Source organism: Taudactylus pleione, unplaced genomic scaffold (assembly GCF_031769625.1).
Source record: "Taudactylus pleione unplaced genomic scaffold, aTauple2 ptg000154l, whole genome shotgun sequence".
In the NCBI taxonomy this organism is placed as follows: Eukaryota; Metazoa; Chordata; class Amphibia; order Anura; family Myobatrachidae; genus Taudactylus; species Taudactylus pleione.
In genome coordinates this window covers 15,644,551-15,665,960 of record NW_028284556.1, presented here as the reverse complement: position 1 = coordinate 15,665,960, position 21,410 = coordinate 15,644,551, and the positions used below count along the sequence as shown (strand labels likewise).

At 42.0% G+C, this 21,410-nt stretch overlaps 1 protein-coding gene across 1 annotated transcript in view; it reads left to right on the top strand.

The window, feature by feature from the left end:
* The window catches only part of VIP (vasoactive intestinal peptide), a 35,841-nt gene extending 30,100 nt beyond the window's left edge, over positions 1–5,741 (top strand). The window contains exons 6-7 of the mRNA XM_088474491.1: positions 1,921–2,035; positions 4,842–5,741. Coding sequence (XP_088330617.1) covers positions 1,921–2,035; positions 4,842–4,850 — 124 coding nt within the window. The 3' untranslated portion in view covers positions 4,851–5,741. The remainder of the gene's footprint in view (positions 1–1,920; positions 2,036–4,841) is intronic.
* The last annotated feature ends 15,669 nt before the right edge of the window (positions 5,742–21,410 follow it).

Sequence of the window (21,410 nt, the reverse complement as noted above, 5' to 3'; positions counted from 1 at the left end):
ATAATAATTTGTAATACTACGGAACAAAGTACCACAGTAAGACAATCCACCAAATCAGAGAGGCAAACCAATTGGCAACAGATAAAAACCTGTTCATCAGTTAGTTCTTGCAATTTAAAAACAAAATCCCACAGTAGAAAGATGCAAATTAATATCCACAGCAATACAAAAATACAATTAACAAAGAGTTAATATCCAGGTAAAGCTCATACTGTATATAACTGCAGTGTTCGTATCCAGGGACAAAACTATGGGAGACAATGGAGGCGCCTGCTACCGGGCTCCAGCACTAAAGGGGCACCTCCTGCATTGCCCACAATATATTCACCCCACTTAGGGCTATAAGTACTGTATGTGCCCGGAATGTACCGTCACGGCCACCCAATACATGGCACCTCTTCCTGGCACCTGTGAAGCCACTATACACCTGAGAGCCCCATGTTAGACCATCAGCTGCTGCCTTTGTCTATTGATAGCCTGTCCCTACTCATTGCTGTTGCTGCTCCTTAGCAGCTTCTGTTGTCAGTGTGACATGTCCAGCGCCCTCCACATCCACAACTCTCTGTCTCATTCCTCCATGGCATGCCTATATTCTGTGTGCAACTGCGGGTGTATCTGCTTGTGAAATTCTACATTATAGTGTCAGCGACTGTGACGGTGGTGGGCACCAAATTATAACTTGCCTCCAGGCATCTGGGATGAACTTGCTCCACTGTTCGTACCTATACATGCACAGTTATCAAAGCATAATCCCCCATTGTTTTTGAAATTGAAAATGGCTGATTTGAACCATTCAATTTAACCCACTGTCAGGGCTGTAGACACCAGTCCCAGGCCCCAGTACTGTAGGGGGCACGGCCTAAGTGCGTCCTACGAAAAATTCTAAAAAAATAACAATTTTGGTGCCACCAGAGGGACTTTGTGCACCCCTCAGCCAGGGGCAGATCCAGTGAGGGGGACATGATCAGTGTGATCACTTTCCCTCTCCCATCACAAACCAAGTGCAGAGGAGGCTCAGCAGCAGCAGCAGCTTTCTTGGACCCACCACACCCCAGCACACAGCACTTGTCCTGGGCTGGAGAGATTGGCTAGTAAAAGGATACAGGGCCCCCACCGGGCCCCTCCAACAAGCCCAGGCAATTAGTACTCACTCCCCTCCTTCCATGCTCCCTTGCCCACAGGAAAGTGAATGTAAAGGATGAACATATGTTCACAATGTATATAAGCTTCTAGGGTAGAAATAAGAACCGCTTCTGTTGCATTTAATTTCTGACTTTCTCAAAGGAAAGTCTTTAAGGCAAATGTGTGATTTAAACCAGTATACATACTAAATACTAGCTCAGTCCACTGGGTCAAAACAATTTAATTGATTGAACCAAAATTCAATGATCCATCTAAAAATTTGGCATAAAAATTGTAATGTTTAGTACATAGTAAAGTATTAGTTGAACATTCAAAAATCCAGTTTACTTTGAATTAATCAGCTTCATTTTAGAATTGGTGGCTATTTATCATGTCTTTCAGCGATAAAGACCATAAATATCATGTATCCGTAAAACATATATAGAGTATAGAAAGAAATCAACTAATTAGTAATCCACAAAATATGGAAAATGGAAAATCATGCAGATCTGAAGTTTCAATTTCAGGCACACTTTTATCATGATCCATTATTGTTTAAACTGTTCATTTACATATGCATCAGATAGAAGTAATTTTAAAGGAAGCAATGCTTTTTTAGAGAAGTGGTGCGATACAAAACCTGTCACCTAGCATGCAGATTGCTCTACCTGCTTCTAACACAAAGAGGTAGATGAGTGGGTGGAGTCACTGTAATATTCATTTATTCACTTTCATGGGCTGTTTCTGTATTAGAAGAAGGCAGCAGAGAAAAAACAAACGTCTCTTCATGTTTTATAGTCAAGAGGATATCAATCCTGCCAGCCTTCGAGAAAATGCTGATCTAAGTCAAGCGCCATTTTCTGAAAACTATGATGATGCCACCATTGATGAGTTGCTGAACCACCTACCATTGGTATGTCCGTCATTGCAAATCAGTTTACTATAGTCTTCATGTAGCAAAGTAAAATTACCATTGTTTAAATTGCCTTTTAGAACAAAAATTCCATAGTTACAGTTTTATATTTTACTATAACGCATATTGTATTGATATCATGTACTGTATATGCCTTGTAGAAAATATTTATATATTTTTACATTTGATGGAAATTCATTTACTAGTGACTAGAATTTTCTCATCATCTCCTATGCCTTTAAACAATCTATATTTATTGTTGTTGCTCCAATATACAACGCAGTTTAGTTCTGCTTTGAGATATGATTATTATTGTAGGGACAGAGCAGTTTCTTACTTACTTTATATATATAGGGTCATGGAAAATGAGCAAATCCTAGATTATATGAAGGCAAAGATTGAAACACAGTCAGAGAGTATGATGTAATCTCTGGGCTAGTGCCAAGGTATGTGGGGGCGCCCCACTGCAAACTATACATTTGCACCCTCCTACAAATATGTGCTCTTGACATGTCTCTTTACAATGTTTCATATTTTGAAATGTAACACTTTGGCCTGGGCCAAATGCCCAGGTTTACCCACCTACCTGGGGTCCTTTATTTTAAATAGCTTGGGCTTAATACCCAGGCCATTACCAGTGGCCTTGGGCCAACCTAACCTATGCCTACTGCCCATAGTCACTTTATTTAATGGCTTCAGGCTTAGGGCCTTCCTAGTTTTAACAAGTGACCTTGGCCTAATTCCCAGGGTCACTAACAAGGGGCTCAGGCCTAGCATCTGCTTACTTGTTGTACCAACCAAGTGACCTGGGCCTAATGCGTTCTCCTGATGCATGGGTTGTTAGGTTCACCCACATATGTTAACTTCTGTTCTTGATAAAAGTTTAGATCTTTCATATCATACTGTATATTTTTTAGGGGTGAGCGGGTTCGGTTTTACTCGGTTTTACCCGGATCTTTTTATTGGCTGTCGCCGAACATGTGTTTTGGATAGCGAATAAAATCGAGCCAAATTTGCGGTAAAGTGGCGATAAGAACCGAGTAAAACCGAGTAAAACCGAACCCGCTCACCCCTAATATTTTTATTATGCAGTGAAATGGAAACTATTAACTATTTCAGACAGCTCCCTGCAGGTGCAGTCTCTGTAGAAGTTATTATATACGTGTTGTATCTTCCTGCAATGTCTACCTAGGTTGCTAATGCCAACTTTTTGAAAAATTAAATGAAACATTCCCCATCATTTGCCACAAGATCACTCTTTGTATATACTCTGTATATATACTTATTTAAAATATTTAGTCTCACTTAAACTCAGTGATGTAAATGACCAGTATTGAAGGCTGCTATACTTACCGAACAGTGAAAGAATTTGCAGGCACTAATACATTCACATGAATAATATTAGAAGAATAAAGTTATTCTTTAATTATGAGATGTGTGCATTCAATCGTGTGTATAAAATTCAGACAGTACACATCGGTAACATCTAGTGTTAAAGGACAATAAAACATTTTTGCTAGAAGAGAAAGAAAGAGTCACTGATTTATGTGTTTTGATATTAGATATTGGTTTTGATATTTTGATAATAGATGTGTAGCCCTAAAAGTGGGTACACACCTGACAGATATATCTGCAGATGATGGTCGTTCATACACACTGAACGGCCATCATCTGTGGGTCCCGGCGACCAGGGGGCTTGTCCCGGGGGGCGGGGTGTGTGTCCCGCCACCCTACCCACGGCTGCCGCTCTGTGTGTATGGGCGGTCTGCAGACCGCTCATACACACCTGCCAATGGACAGATATGTCTGCAGACATACCTGTCCATTGGCTGTGCAGCACAGACAATGCGATATGTCGGTGAACGCCGATGTTCACCAACATATCGCGGGTACACACTGCTCGACGGGCAGCAGATACATTGGCCGATCAGTTGATCGGCCAATGTATCTGTCAGTGTATACCCAGCTTAAGCCTCTAAACTCAATGCATACATGCCGACTTTGCTGCCCCCTCCTCCAGGAGGGTTCAGCCAGGTCAGACGAGAGGGGGCGTGATGGCCAGGAAAGTGGGTGGTGCAGAGGGTGTGGCAGGATGATCACGTCATCGTAGTACCGCCCTCTGCTATACAGTACAGAGAAAACAGGCATTATATATTGGGGGCGGGGCTACAATGATGCTATTCACTGCGAGTCGCGTCATTGGCCCCCCCGCACCACCCACTTGTGCTCTGTAAGTGGGCGGTCACAGTGGGCAGTGTGAGCAGGTGGAGGGGAGCCGTGGGGGGATGTGGGTTGTGGCGGTGCGGGACTCGGGAGACTTGACTACTTTTGCGAGTGGCCAGGAGACTCCCATCCATTTCGGGAGAGTAGGTAAGTATAGTGCAATGTCTCCCACTAATTCAGCTCCATGACAGACTTTTGAGAAGATATTCATGTGTAAACTTTCTTTGCAATAGATTGAGTGGTCAGCATACAATAGCTTTTGGTGAATGTGTTGGTTGGGTTGGCTTGGCTTTCACTTTACCTACTTACATTCAAGTGTCTGCCAGGGCTCTTGTTCTAGTGGCTCTAATTGGCCTGCAGCTTAACAAGTGCCATATGAAGCCATACTCGTGACAACAAACTGCAGCATCTGTGAGTGCAGAGTAAATATATAATACAAATGTTTCTATATGAATGGGTTAGTTTTGTGTACTGACTTCCAAATTAAAATACTATAGATAGTATAGAATATAAATTAATGTTCTTTTTATGTCATTTTTAGGACGTGCATGCTTGAAAATAAACTTCTTTTTTTCTCTTGCAGAACCTTTGAAGAAGAGCTTTCAGTTGGTTGTTTAATGAAAATAACAAGTTTACTATATTTTTCAGTTTGACATAGTATTTCAAAAAGATTACTTCTGTATTCAAACCAAAACAAATATGTTGTGAGGTGAAAATTTTGACAAATATGATTCTTATATTTAAAAGTTGATGTTTACACTGTAAATATTAATTTAGAGATCTCTACCTACAGCTGTACATAAATATGCAAAAACTCATGGAAAGCCTGTGATTTCATATGCTTCAAATACTTTATTTCAATAAACGCATTTGAAAGATGAACATGGTAAAAAGGACTGTGTTACACTTTGTAGGATGAAAAAGTTAAGGGGTCACTGATATACAAGTATATGTATTAGATTAAACCCAACAAATGAAAGGTTCAGCAATACCCATTGTAGCCATTGTAGTCACTTCAGTTTACATTATGCTAATATAGAGAGACCTATACTGGCACCTGTTGGCATTCATATTTCCCTATATACAACCAAATTGGATTTTGATCACAGAATAACTCTTAACCTGAGAAGATAATGAAATATATGTCTGCTTTCGAACCTATGTCTTGAACCTGGCCAGTATAAATAATGCACCTTTTAATGAATTGTATTTAACCATTATTTTGTTTTAAAATATTTTGATAATATAAGTAAAATAAAGAGATTGAATGTATCTGTAATTTTAATGTTATAATGTAAAAAGTTGAGGATCTTAAGACATGCCTAGAGGAAGATAGGAGGCAGAGATTTATTTAATGTAAAAATTTATCTACAGCATAAATATTCCAAAATTTAATTGTGTATATCTTTGCTGATGACAGCATTACTTATATATAAAGTGGATACTGGGAAATTATAATATTTTTTCAAAATGAATGTATCTTATGAAATATGCAGATAATAAAGAGATTTTATCATCATTGCAAACTGGGATGGCTTTGCATTTGATTTGTGTAATTCTAGGTTCTTACAATATGAGACCATGATTATAGCTGTCATTGTTTCACTCCCGATAACTGCACTTTATATATAATACAATATGCTTATTGTCTAATATACTGTAAGGTAGGTGTTAAGTTTAAAATTTGCGAGCGAGAATGGATATACTAGCTACTACAGTATTTTATACCTATAGAATACAGGGGCTGATTTATAGTTAGGTGCAAATACAGATACTGGGAAAAAAAATTCAACATGAGCAACATGGTTTTCTCAGCTGCAATTTCTGCTCCGAGGCAAAATGTATTCCTAATTCAGACACATGCTGTGTATCTGTTCAAATTACAAGATGATACATATATAAATATTAGAAATGTAAATCATTACATACAACACTGCATGTCTAAATATTAGAGTGGTGCGCAGTCCCTGTGTTTTGGTTTTGGATCCTGATTCATCTTCATATTTTGGTTTTGGATCTCTATTTTATTTAAAATAAAATAAAAACAAAACAGCTAAATTCATGTCATTTGAACATGTTTGGACATGTTTATAAGCAATCCAAAACCGGAGTTCGATTTTTAAATCCGAGTTCTGAACTAACAGCAGAACTGAACTGGGACTTGGTACCCCAAAGTAATTCCGAACTCTTACTCGGTTCAACTCGGAACCCCTAAATTCGATTGTTGTCGGTTCACTGGGAAACATACATGCCTACTTTCCCAGGATGGCCGGGAGTCTCCCGAATATCGGGTGGCACTCCCAGCCACCCGGGAAAAGTAGGCAAATCTCCTGGAATAGTGTCATCTCGGCCCCGCCCTCTTCTTCGCAATGCCATTAAGCACGGCATTGTGAAGAGGGGGGGTGCCACAATGACACGTTCATGTGGCCGTGCCCCTTCCCCCGCCTCCAATATGTCATCATCACCCGGCCATGCCCCCCGCTGTATACAGACATTCAGCTCCCTCCAGGAAGGAGGGAGCTGAATGTCGGCAAGTTTGCTAGGAACCATCCCTGCACATCTGTACTAAATTCCAATGTAAAGTATGTGTATAGCAGAATAAAAAAATGTTACGTCCATCAGCAGGCCAACTCTTATCTAAGCTGGGTACACATTAGATGATGTGTTCCCAGCCAATCTATCATGCACGGTGGACCCAGCGGGGGTGCCGGCATTGGCAAGTGCATACACACTTGCCGATGCCAGGAGTAACGGAGCGACGGCGGGGGGAGGGGTAGCAGGGGCTTGCTTTTGGCAGCATGGCATGGCTAGCTACATCCTCAGATCATTCTGCATGTACATAACATCTGAGGATGCAACGGACAACTTGCAGGAGCACGCGTCGGCATCTTACGTACACACTGGGCCTGATTCAGAGACGGACGCTCTGAAAGAGCGCTCGCTCTGAATCAGGGCGTTCTTTTTTTTTTTGAGCGGCCACCCACAGCTATAGTGAGCGGCCAGGTTGATGGTCGCGACCATCGCGACCATTGGGCTTGCGACAAGACCCTTGTGGTAGGGTCTCGTGGCCGCAAGCCCCAGAGAGGTTTCGGCTCTAACAGAGCCGGAAGCTCTCCCGCTGACATCACTGGTGATGTCAGTGGGGCCGCCCCCAAATGGCAAGCGTTCCGTTGGGAACGCCTCCATTTGGCCTGCCACCCTCCGGCCCGCCCACCAAATGGGGTGAGCTGTCACTCACCATCGACAGCTCGCCCCCTTTGGTGCGAGACCTGGAGCGACGGAGCACCCATTGCTAACCGGGTCTCGCGCATGCGCACGACAGAGCCGGCTCCATCGTGAGCATGCCCAGTGGGCAAACATCGACCTGGTTGTGAGCACTCAGCGCTTGCGACCGGGTCTGAATCAGGCCCACTGGCCGATATGAAAGCAGGGGTTTGGGCTGCACACCAGTACATGCAGGCAGCAGCCTGCAACCCTGCCTTGAGAGACACAATGCAGCCATCAGTCTAATGTGACGCCAGTCACAAGCCAATCAGAGCTTATGGACCGGCAGCCAATCAGCAGTGGCTGCCAGTCCGCGAACTCCAATCAGTTCACGACCGGCACCACATTAGAAGGAGTGGCGCTGATTGATCCCTGGCATGTGACATCTTCGTCCCATCCTGCACCGCCCGAGCTCACCCACCACACAGCCCCGGTAGGTAAAAGGAGGGAGCTGGCCTACTGGGAGATCCCATTTTAATGTGAAAGTCTGATTTCAATAGTGTTTCATCTGTCAGTTCTGGGGGGAGCTGTCACTGGGGGGCATTACGGTCTCATAATGTGTAAGGGGCCTTACTGTGACATAATGTGTACCCTTAAGGGACATTACTGTGGCATAATGTGTTGTAAAGGGCATTACTGTATGTGTAGGGGCCTTGAGGAGTTGTAAATCTATTAAAATCAAAGCTTCACCTATAAAACATGTATTTACTGAATGACTCAATGTATGTAATTGGGCCATTCTCATTTTGCAGGGATGAATTATTACTGCAGTGGACAATTTCTTCCTCTGTGTACTACCTGTGTGCATGGTTTCTTCAAAGCCAGTAGAAGGGAACTAAGTGCTGTGCCCTCTAAACATTTATAACCAGTGATGTGCGGTCATGTGAGAAATTGATGTACGGTTAGGTGAGGCAGAGCCTTTCCTGTCATACTTAGGTATACTCCAGAGTTTTGACTATAAAAATTATAAGAAAAATGTAAAGATTTTTTTTAGAAATATCTTCTTTGTATTATTTTGATAATTTTTATAGTGAAAACCATTAGAGTGAAAAAGTGTATGGCAGGTGAGGCACTGCCTCCTCTGTCTACCTTTTCAGCACATCCCTGATCAAAACACACCAAATTCCCAGCACTATATACTGCTGCACCTTTGTATAATGCCCACATTAACCCTTGGGTTCATATATGTAGCTGTAAATCTGGCTCTGATACTAGCCAGTGCCTCCCTAGCCATTTACCTCACCGCACATCACTGCTTATTACCCATGTGTGGACTGAGCTAAAAGGGAAGGCAGGCAAAAGAGAGTGATGTCAAAGTCAGTGCTGTCATAGTGCTTCTCAGTGACAGACCATGAGTGTGTCCCAGTTTTTCACTGTCATGGAGGAGCAGCAGTCGACAGTATCACAACACAAGGTAAAAGGAACAAAGGGTGCATTCAAAAAGAGTTGCTCAAACAGTGTGCTGTGACACCAAGCTCTGGAACTATTGGACTTTGAAAGGTGTCATATGTTAAAGGCATCCAGCAATCTGAGAATGTAACACATAGTTAACAGGAGTAAATTTACTAGGCAGCGGCTTTTGCAAACAATTGCTTCTCAGTGTGTTTATCCCAAAAATGAAAAACATCAATGGTATTAAAAGCAAATGACACCATGTTTTGCTTTTAATATCATTGCTGTTTTAAATTTCCAGGTTAAACAAACAGAAATGTATCCCATAGTCTAGACTTTTCAGAAACATTTAGGGCCTGATTCAGAGCCAGACGCAATTTGCGGACGGTCGTTCAGGAAAAGGGTTTGGCTATTCAAATGAACCGTTCGCTCTTTGCGGTCTGTTCACGCCTCTATGTCTGAACGAGCGAACAAAACTTGCTGCCATTTTTTGGATAACTACGCCCCCTGGCCGCTCGCATCCTACGTCATGTCCGCTATTTATTAGATTAATTGAGTACATCGACCAGCGTATGAACTGCTCGCTATTCTTGTGGTTGGTTTTTCCTACCACAATCTTGCAAGCACTTCTGACTATAAAATAACCCAGTGACGTGGTCAATGACGCTGCTGTATTAATTATGCACACCCATAAAACGCCCGTTTTGACCTTTAAGCACGCCTGCGTTCGGATCTCCACTCCCCGTTTTCAAGCACCTTCCCCTGTTACCACCCACATACGCCTCCTCCTGTCACTCATATTAGCAGGCATTCGCTATTTAGCGAACAAACGATTTTCGGCCGCACTGACTGGTTCGCGCATGCGTATTACGATCCGTAGGCATGAGCAGTTTGGCAAACATCGCTCGGAGCGAACGAGCGGCCGCTTACGAGCGGCTCTGAATCAGGCCCTTAATCCGAACAGACATATATAATGTACGTTTCACTTAAATATCTTGAGCTGTGTCATAGAAAACCTTTGTTCTAATAGCAATGTAATGTCTGATATTGCAGTCTGAAAGTTTAAAGTTTAATATCATGAGCGTGGGTTGTATTAGTTATTATCACTCCTAATTGTTCTCAAGTGGTGGGTTGGCCAATTTGTTAATTCTTTACAGATTGGTTAGACATTTAACAGTTATTTACATTGTGCATACATAGTATGCAGCGCTTTTCAGAGTATATTCAGTTATTCACATCAGTCCCTGCCACAATGAAGCTTACAACCCTATCAGATTGTCAGAAATACACACTAGGATTCATTTTTGGTAGAAGCCAATTAATAAGTTAAATTATTAAATCTGTGCAATTTGTCCCTGGGTATATGTAGGCATTTGGACTACAGGTCTTGGTTAAAGAAAGGTTTGAACACAGACAAGCAGACATTTTCAAACATGTTCAGAATACCCAGTAAAGTAGTATTTTTTTAATGTAGCACATACAATGATGTATTTGCAAATAAAATGAGAATATCTGTATTTCTTACCTAAATCAGTTTAATTTTCTATAGTTCTAGGTTTGCTTTACTGAATTGGAAAATACCCAATTTATGATGTTAGTTAGTTTTACTAATCTCTAATGAAAAGTTCCATTGATCCTTATATGTCATATGTTATAAATAGATTCACATTAAATACATTTATGTATTTTATATTCACCAGGGCCAATTGCATACTGTAAGTGACCCAAATGACTGGGATTTAATGATTTAACTTGTTGTAAAGGTGCCAGTTGATTTATTAATAGGTAAACCAGTAGTTTGGTCTGTAGTGTTGTTTTCTCTTGGATAGCCACATCCATTTCATAGTTAACCTCTCTCCCACTGTGGTGTAGTGAGTGTACAGTATATATGGCACATCTGTCACTAATTTTCATTAATTTCATTGGAAACATAAATTGAAATATCTATAATGGGTGCAGGGTGTGCAGTGCACACAGGGCCCTGGTGCCAGGGAGGCCCACCCCGCACACACTGCACCCATAATTATACTTACCTCTTCGGAGCCCACGTTGGTTGGAATTACAGTACAGCAGAAATCACTAGGAAAATGTTTATTTTCACTGTGTTTTGCGTATGTGAAAAAGATATGTCTCTGGGAATGTGACATGGGTGCCATGTTCCTGAAGACCTGTGCATGCCCAGTAGATTCTGGCACAAAGCCAGAGAGGAGGGGGCCCGTAAGGAGCCTGCACATGGGCCCTCTCCTCTTTCAAGCAGTCTCTGATAGCATTCTCTATATGTAATATTTGTGTTGTTACACAGAGTGCTTCAGTTGAGTCAGTAAATTTAAGCTCATTATATAATTACGTCCATGAAACACTACAAAACAGCTAATCAGATATGATAATTGGGGTATACGGAAAAAGCACAACAATTCTACATTATATACTTTATGGTGCCATGCCAGGGACAATACCTTAATTGCATTGCACCTGCAAGCAACTGTACTTCAGTTTCTTAAATAGTCTCATCACTTTTATCCTGGTTGCTTATTGCAGTCTTAGGGTTAAATTTACTAAAGTTAGAGTTTTTAGAAGTGGAGATGTTGCCCATAGCAACCAATCATATTCTACTTAACATTTAACTAGAATCTGGGCAACATCTCCACTTCTAAAACCTCTCACTTTAGTATATGTACTCCTTAGTAATGTCTTTTTATGATATTACTTTTTCAGTGGTTTATTTTATAGGCATTGTCCACAGTCTCGGACTGGGGCATGAAAGGCCCACCGGGGGAAGACAGTGGTAGGGGCCCAGACTTAAAGCCAGCCTCCAGATTGGTGTGGCCAGCCACCACAAAGGATTGCCTAAACATTATAGAGGACAACATGGAGACTACAGTGCATGGTCTGTTCATCCATGTTCCTGCTCTCCCAGGTAACTGACTCTGTAATAGAGTAACAATGTATAATTAAACCTGACATTAGAAATGCAGGTGGGGCCCAGAGGCAGTGGGACCCACCGGGGATTTCCCCTGTATCCCTGTGGGCCAGTCCGACCCTGATTGTCCATTTTGTAAATTGCAGTTCCTTTGCGAAGTTTTGCAAAAATGCTAATCACTATAAATGCTACATTTATTTTTAGTACTATTACCAATTTACCAACACAGAAAATATAACTTACGCACAAATTGCTCTTTACAGATCTTTATTGAATTGTCTTATGCTGAACATGTACTGTAGATACTCTGATGTAATTTCCTCTTCTCATCATTTCCGGCTCTGAATAATAAAATATGACTTCAGCATTCTAATTAACTCAGTCGGAACAATTTATAGACTAACTGACTCATAAAGCAAATATTGACAATGCTCCCCCACCTTTCTTCAAGTGGTTTTTGTATCAAGTAATTTGTATATGAAATGTGCATGGCAAATGACACTACATTACATGAGCGCTCACAACACAAACTCCCACAGGCTAAATTACATTATAAAGCTAACAATAAAAAACCTTTCTTTGTTAATGCCTGTTTGGAAAAATAATGTATTTATAAAATTTTCTAATACAGGATATACATTTAGGAACATTTTATAAGGCAGTGATAAGCCCAATCCATGTGCAATGTCTGTAGCAGAGCTGTAAATAAACTTAATATATGCTAGGTATGTAGTTTTAGTAAAGCTAAAATATGCTAATTAGTGCCCAAAATACATACATATGCTGTAGTGTTTAGTATATATAATAGAGATGTGCTCAGACCCCTGTGTTTTGGTACTAAATTATCATCATGTTTTAGTTTTGACAAAACCACCCTCAGAAACCTCAAAACCACCCTCAGGTGGTTTGGTCCAGTTTTGGTTTTGGATTACTTTAAAAATGGATAAAAACAGCTAAAATAATGTAACTTGGACCTGATTCTGTTCCTATAGCATTATTAACATCAATAACATTAGTTTCCCCTAATTTGCAGGCAATTTTGACTACCTCACAGCACTTGAAATCATGAGAGAGGGACTTGCAATCCAAAATAAATGAGTTCCGGTTTTTCGATCCTAGCTCCGGACTTAGTGAGAAGACCCGAGCCAGGACTCTGTTCTACCTGGAATCTCAAAGTGATCCGAGCCAGGACTCGTTTCGCCTCGGATACCCAAAGTTCTGCTGTGTGTTCGGTTTTCAGCAAAACCAAACTATAAATATGTCACAGAAAAACCAGTAAGAAAAGGACTGATACTCACAGGCTGTGAATATGATCTTAAGGAACCAAATGTAGCTCTTATATATGTTGTTACTGAATTGTGCTGGTAAGAGCAAAAGTAAACATGTTCACAGGTGCAGAGAAGGGGGAGCAAACAGAAAGTTCTGGGTCTGGGCCTCTATAGGGACATGGGAGTGCAGGAGAGACATAACCATGTCCCTATGTGATGCTGCAACAACAGACCCCAGTTCCATGGGAACTTACACCACGACAGAGGATGTCACGAATTGTGGTTGACTAATCTAGGTTGACTATTTTGGTTATCCTGTACTGTGTGCTCTTGTCTTGGGCTGACAGTCAGCGTTGGGGTTCCAGGTCTGGAGGGCATGATCAGGTTACAGTCTTTTAACATAGAGCTGTTCAGTACTGTGTGTGCCTGAAGTGTCCCCTTCAAGATTAAGGTCCAGGTCTTGCATCAGAGCTGTACCAGGGATATAGCTTCAATAGTTCTTCCCTGGTTACATAAGACTCTGATTCTTGGATTTGTTCCCAGGTCCAGACAGTCAGTACAGTCAGTTCCCAGGTCCAGACACTGTTTTGAGTTCAGGTTATTCTTGTCACTGGAGTAGTTCTCAGTCCCCTGATTGGTCCATGGACCATTTGGTGAGAGGTTGCCCAGTGGCTTGAGTTCCTGTTCCAATTCTAGTATCCTTGATTCCTAATGTCTCTAGTCTGCCAGGACCTGTATTACCTATGAGTTGTGGTATCTTGAAGCCTCCCTGTTCCTGAATTCCTCAGTTAATACCTTGGGCCCCATACCAGATCTACAGAGCAACAGAACCATGACAGTTTGTTCAGGCCCTATGGATCCGGCCAAGGGAATACCCCCAAGGGCAGACATCATTTCTGAACTGGCTGAACAAGTAACCAGACAGGAGATGGTGCAGCATCAGATTACCCAATATCTCCACAAGTTATCTGCAGGAGTTAGCAGTTCCCATTACTTTGACTGCTGTGGATGGTAGTCATATTACTAGAGGCCATATTATGTTCCAAACCAAACCTGTGACCTTGGGTGTGGGAGTATTGCACTCTAAATTAATTTCCTTCCTAGTGATTCCAGAGTCTATGAGTCCTATTGTTCTTGGATATCCATGGTTACAATACCGTAACTCACTCATTGACTGGTCTTTACCCCATATTCTTGCATGGGGCCAAAAGTGTAACGAGAATTATTTACAGACTGTTGTTCCTCACTGTGTCACAACTGAAGAAGTGGCACCAGAATTACCTGTTCCTTACAGACAATTTGCAGATGTGTTCAGCAAACAGGCTGCAGAGACTTTACCACCACATTGACCTTAGGATTGTCCATTCGATCTAATCCCAGGTAAAATTCCTCCACGTGGAAGGGTTTGTCCGTTATCCATTCCTGAGACCCAAGTCATGGCGGATTATATAAAACAGAACTTGGAACGTGGCTTTATTCAGCCCTCCTTATCTACAGCTGGGGCAGGGTTCTTTTTCATGAAAAAGAGAGATGGCGGATTTGGACCTTGCATCGACTATCGGAGCCTTAACGATATGACTATTAAGAACCGATACCCATTGCCACTCATCACCGAATTATTCAATCATGTCAAGGGAGCCTCTGTATTCACAAAATTAGATCTTCGTGGAGCATTTAACCAGATATGGATAAGAAAGTGTGATGAGTGGAAGACCGTATTTAATACCAGGGACGGTCATTACGAGTGCCTTGTAATGTAGTTTGGACTATGTAGTGCACCTGCAGTATTTCAAAACTATGTCAATAAAATATTCCGTGACCTTTCGTACAAGACTCTTGTTGTGTATCTAGATGATATACTAATTTTTTCTCCAGATATTCAAACTCATTATTCCCATGTGAAGGAGCTTCTTATGTGGCTTTGACAAAATCAGTTGTATTGCAAGAGAGAGAAATGCACCTTTGGGGTAGCATCTATTCCCTAACTTGGCTACATCACATCTGGTACTGGACTCACCATGAACCCCGAGAAAGTGCAAGCCATTTTAAACTGGCCTCAGACTACCACATTAAGGCCATTGAAAGCTTCCTGGGATCGTCAATTATTACCGGAAATTAATTTGTGGTTACTCCACTGTGGTTGCACACATCACGGCATTAACCCGTAAAGGTGCCAAGCCAGCCAAATGGCCCATAGAGGCACAGCTAACCTTTCAACAACTCAAGCAAGCTTTTATTTCAGCTCCTATTCTGAGACAACCCAAGATTGATAGCCCGTTCCTATTGAAAGTTGATGCCTCCTCTGTCGGAGTTGGAGCAGCTCTGTCACAAAAGTATTATGATCTATGGCACCCCTGTGTATTCTTTTCTCTGAAATTCCTCCCAGCTGAACGGAATTATGCCATAGGTGATCGAGAGTTGCTAGTTATCAAACTTGCTTTAGAAGAATGGCAACATCTCCTTGAGGGTTCCCACTACCCTATTACAGTTCTCGCTGATCACAAGAACTTATTGTATTTGAAAACTGTCCAATGCATGAATCCAAAGGAAGCCAGATGGGCATTATTCTTTTCACGTTTTGATTTACGAGTCACTTTTCGGCCTGGTACCAGGAATTGTAAAGCTGATGCTCTGTCTTGTTCTATGATGGAAGAAGAGACTTCTATGTCCTTTAAACTACAACACATTATTAAACCTCTCAGCATAGCAGTCAGCAAATCAACAGATTCTCCACCTCTTGATAAAACGTTTGTTGCAGAAGATCTTTGACTCAAACTCCTTCCATGGGCTCATTGCACTAAATTTGCAAAACATGCTGGGGTACGTAAAACTTATACCTTCATTTCTAGAAGTTATTTGTGGCCTTCACTTTGTCAAGATGTCCAGCAAAGCTTTACTCAAAATTCTAAATGGTACAAAATTCAAGAAGACAACATATGCAGAATTATTCCATGCATGAAAATTGGAGATAGAGGGCCTGATTCAGACCTGCTCGCGAGCGCTGAGCACTCACAAGCAGGTCGATGTTGCCCAAGTGCGCATGCGCATTACGGAGGCAACTCCTTCGTGCGCATGCACGAGACCTGAAGACCAAGCTGTCGTTATGGGTCTCGCACCAAAGGGGTCGTTCTGTCGATGGTGATTGAGAGCATGCCCCCTTTGGTTGGCGTGCCAGGGGCGTGGCTGCCCAGATGGAGGCGTTCCCATGGGAGGCATTTCCAGTGGGAGTGCTTTTGGCTCTGATAGAGCCAAAAGCACTCCTGGGCTTGCGGCAGCGAGACCCTACCGCAGGGTCTCATCACAAGCCCGATGGTCGCGATGGTCTTGACCATCGCGACCATCATTTTGGCCACTCGCTATAGCTGTGGGTGGTCACCCACAACTATGCGAGTGGCCAGGAGGCCGCTCCAAAAAGGAGAAGGGACGGCCCTGTTTCAGAGCGAGCGCTCTGTCAGTGCGTCCGGCTCTGAATCAGGGCCAGAGTCTGGTTATCCACCCACGACCTTCAATTGAGAGTACTTCCATGAAATTTGCACCTCGATTTATTGGCCCTTTTCCAATCATTCAAGTCAATAATCATGTCTCATACAAACTCTGTTTACCTTCATAACTCAGAAGACCCAACTCATTCCATATTTCTCTGCTTAAATCCTCTGGTCCTCAATCGATTTTACATTCCTAAATTGACCTCAGGTGAGTAATCAAGTTTCCATAGATGAGCAACAATCTTGTATGCTTATCTATGTTAACATTCACACAGTGCTATAACATTTCTTTCACTAATAATCTCCTGCAGTTCAAATGAAGCAAGGTGAGGAATATGAAGTTAAAGAGATTGTGGACTCACAATTTTGAAAAATTAACTTGTTTTATCTAGTGGATTGGAAATGGCTATGGTCCTGAAGAGAGATCTTGGATCAGAGCTTCAGACATTCATGCTCCTAATCTCCTAAATCGTGGTCTTAGTCACCCATACAGGGTTAAAAATGTATTCATTGCTGTGTCTAAAACCTCCAACAGACTATCTTAGTGATTACCGCTCACATGGCTGCTCACTTGTTCAGCCTGAACAATTACCTGTTACCACTCCCTATATATTTCCAGGGCTAGGAAAGACTCATTGCCTGAACAACTGTGTTCCTTCCTGAGGATCGTTCCAGGCTCAGTGCCTCCTGTGTTTACAGAGCTTTCTCCTGTGGATACTTTTCTTGCTGAAATGCAACCATTACCTGCTTGTACCATTGTTGTTTGCTGCTCAGTGCTGTGGCTTCCATGCCGCGTACAGATAACCACAGGGACTGTTTACCTATGCCGCTGTATACCATCTCAGTGCTGCGGCTTCCATGCCGCACACAGACCGCTTGCTGTTGTCTGCATTCCATCTACAACTGTGTATCATCTCTAAGCGCCGCAGTTTCCATGCTGCACACAGACTGATCATCATTGTCTGAATTCCATCTAGCTGCACACAGACTGCTTCCAAATGAGGCTCCAGTTCTGCCAGTGTACCTACAGTACATACTATCTGCTGTTGCCATGCATCTTATCACCTGTGTGGATTCCACTCTGCATTGTGTGGGCATCATCTGGACTGTGTTGCAAATATCACTACACTCTGTGGCTATAGTGGATTACCGCATAATCTAGGTTGACTATTTTGGTTATCCTGTACTGTGTACTCTTGTTTTGGGCTGATGGTCAACGTTGGGGTTCCAGGTCTGGAGGGCATGATCAGGTAACAGTCTTTTAAAATTGAGGTGTTCAGCACTGTGTGCCTGAAGTGTCTCTCTATCCTGAGTTCCCCTTCCGGATTTGGGCCAGGTCTTGCATCAGAGCTGTACAAGCAGGGCTGGATTAATGGGGGGCGACATGGGTGGTCATCCTGGGGACCCCCACACATATAGGGCCCTCACACAATATCCCCACCAGGGTAACCTATAATAGAGGGAACCAGTTCCTCCTCCTCCGGCCCACCTCAGTCCGGCACCACAAGGGAGGCTCTATTTGCCTGGAGCCCACTGAAATTTTGTTAACAGTGGGCACCCGGTTCCCTACCCACAGCACCAGTGGCAGCTGGAGGCTGGAGCTCACTCCTGAGCTTCGACTTCTGGTTCCTTCAGTGTGCTGTGCACTATGGGAGAGACTTCATGATGTCTCTCCCATAGTTTGGAGGAACAGCCGGTTGGATGGCTGTAGATGCAGGAGCAGGGCTTAAGGTAAGCATTGTGTTTTTTTTTTTTTTTCATGTAAGCGGCTTCACTTCAGGGGGCACTACTACAGGGGGCATTACTATTGGGGGCACTACTAGAGGGGGCATTACTACTGGGGGCATTACTTCTGGGGCCACTACTACAGGGAGCATTACTATTGGGACACTACTAATGGGGGGATTACTATTGTGGCACTACTACAGGGGGGGAATTACTAATGAGATCACTACTACTTGGGAGCATTACTATTGGGGGCACTAATACAGGGGGCATTTATACAGGAGGGCACTACTACAGGGGGCATTACTATTGGGGGCACTTCTACAGGGGGCACTACCACAGGGGGCATTACTACAGGGGGCACTACTACTGGGGCAACTACTACTGAGGGCATTACTACTTGGGGAATATAATGGGAACAGCTGCTATGTTCTTCCAGTACCTAGGACTTTCTAGTGCATTCTGAAATAAGCATGATAATCTTAAAATAATAAATTATCAAATGCTTACCACATGCTTACCACATTGTTATATAAATATCCAGAATCCCTAATGACAAGTATATAATATAGTTTCTATTTGTTTTGAATATGAAGCAATCCCTGTGTAAAATAAGAATTAATATTAAAAATTTCACCCATCGCACAAAACTTCATGTTAGGTAAGTGTCCAAATTTACAAAGTAAAAACACACCAGGCTTCAAGTAGGCCAATAGTGTACACAAAAAAGTGTTTGTGTGTGTATTTATGTTTGTATTTTGAGTTGCATGTATCTTAAGAAACGTCTAATTTAAAATCTAGTATGCAGTATATATGTATCCAGAGCAAAGGTTAGACTGCCAATTATGATGACTTTGTAAGGCAGTAAGGTTCTAATGCTTCCAACGATTCCAAAATGCATTTGCAAGACTTTGCACCTGTCTCCACTGTCATTTGTATAACTCTTTATCATTAAAGTTGCTAGATGGCATTAATGTTTGTTTTCATTTTCAACTCCCTAGATGCTCCCACAAAATTAGTTCCGCAGTCAGAACGCTATTGTTTCACAGGTCCTCTGATAGAAATAAACCTTCATAGAGCATTTATAAAACTAGATGTGTCAAAATATCAATTACTTCAAAATGAATAGCACGAATGCTCATACAAGTGAACAATACAGCCCACTGTTTATTGCATGCTAGTCCACCTCTTGTACAACGTGAAGTGACCATCCATGGTCCAAAAAAATTATCACAAATTAGACGACTTCCAATCCTCAGCCAACCCACTTCATCAAGTCTAGAAAGAAACTACTTACAGTAAGAGTAGAAACTTTTGGGATAGTTTTTTGTCTCTTGATACACCTAATCTCCTCAGCAGGGCCATAACTAGGGTAGTGCGACCTGTGCAATGGCACAGAGCACCACAGGGTAGAAGAGGGCACTGTTCAGGCCTGTCAGTTTTCCTGTTTATTATCATTCTCACCTGTAGCTTCCTCTTCTTTTATCCACAGCATCTCCTGGCTGCCCCAGGAATTTGCCGCTCAGAGTACCCCTATCTCTTCCCTGGCCTTTCCCCATGAAGCCATGGCCCTTTTTTAGGTGCACTATCTTATGTCCCTATTTAAAAAATAAGGGAGAGCGCTAATGTTCTCTCTGGCACAGGGCACCAAAAGTCTGGTTACGGCTCTGCTCCTCAGCATATGTTATATTTTGGATGCAGTGTAGGATTACTCTTTTTGCCTTAGAGAGTTCATCCACTGCACATGGTCTTGCAGAAAGGTGCTATGCTCAACAACTGTTTTCTCCATCATCAGGTTTAAAATGACTGCATTGTACAACATGAATGACTTGTGCTATAGCTTTTATCAGTGTTGTTCACTATGAATAACATTCAAACCAATGTAGTTCAAGCTGAGTCTTGATAGTACTTGTGAACAGGGTGGTTACTTATGGGTGGTTTTCTGCATCAGCTTCAGGATTCATTGATTTAAAAGGTGCTTTTGGCAACAAATAATTAATCAACTGGATATAGTAAGAATTCTGGTCCTGTAAACCCCATTATACTCATCAGAAGTGCTGCAGGAACTGATCTAGTGTCATGCTCTGCTGGGTTTTTGTCTGTATACATAGTTTGACTACTGTATGTATGTAATATAATACAACCTTACTATCAGTGTATAATTTAACATCATCTGAATCAAAGTCCATATCTGTTAATATTAGCTCACCTATTTCTGCCACCAGAACAGCTCCACAAAGTTCAAGTCTTGTAATAGTGTGCTCAGGCTGCAGTGCTAACTTAGTGTTGCCTAGAATGAATCCAACATGGCAGGATCCATTAAGATAAATGAACTGTAGCTATGGCCTTAGTTGAAGCACCTGACCATTTACAAATCTCTTTGTATTTTTCTGTAATGAGTGATATAAAGGAGTAACCACTCGAACTTGCTTTAGAGGATGTAAGGATTTTTTCAATGTTTCCCATTCTTTTTTCTTTCCAAAAGATAGTGGTGTGTCCCAGTCTTGTAATTCTGCAGAAAGATGTCTGAGTAAAGACTTCTTTGTATAGTTACTGGATCTACACAACCAAGCAGGTCATAGAGATGTTCATTGTTGACAGGATACCTTATCGGGTGTATAGTTTCTTTTCAAATGACACATGGAATGTAAAAGTGTCTGTTTTTAGATCTCAACTTATACCTAGGCTATGTTGAATAGGTGGAGTATTTATCAAGTTCCTTAAATCCTTTGCATGATCTTCTGAGTCAAACACCTTCATAACTCTATTCAAGATAATTTTTATGAAGTCTCAGATTAGCAGAGGCTAACATGGCTTGAGCTCTTTTGAGTAGCTCTATAGCTCCATCTTCTGAAGGCAATGATTTGAATCCATCATCCACATAAAAGTGTCTTTCGATGAATTGCCTTACATCAGAGCCATATTCCTTTTCTCACTCCTGGGCTGATATTCTGAGTCCATACAGTAGGTTGCTACTGCAGAAGAAGTACTATTACAAATACATGTACTTTCATCTGGTACTCAAAATTGTCATTGTGCACATTATTATTGCGACACAACAGGAACCTCAAATTATTTATATTGTCTTTTCGAACAAC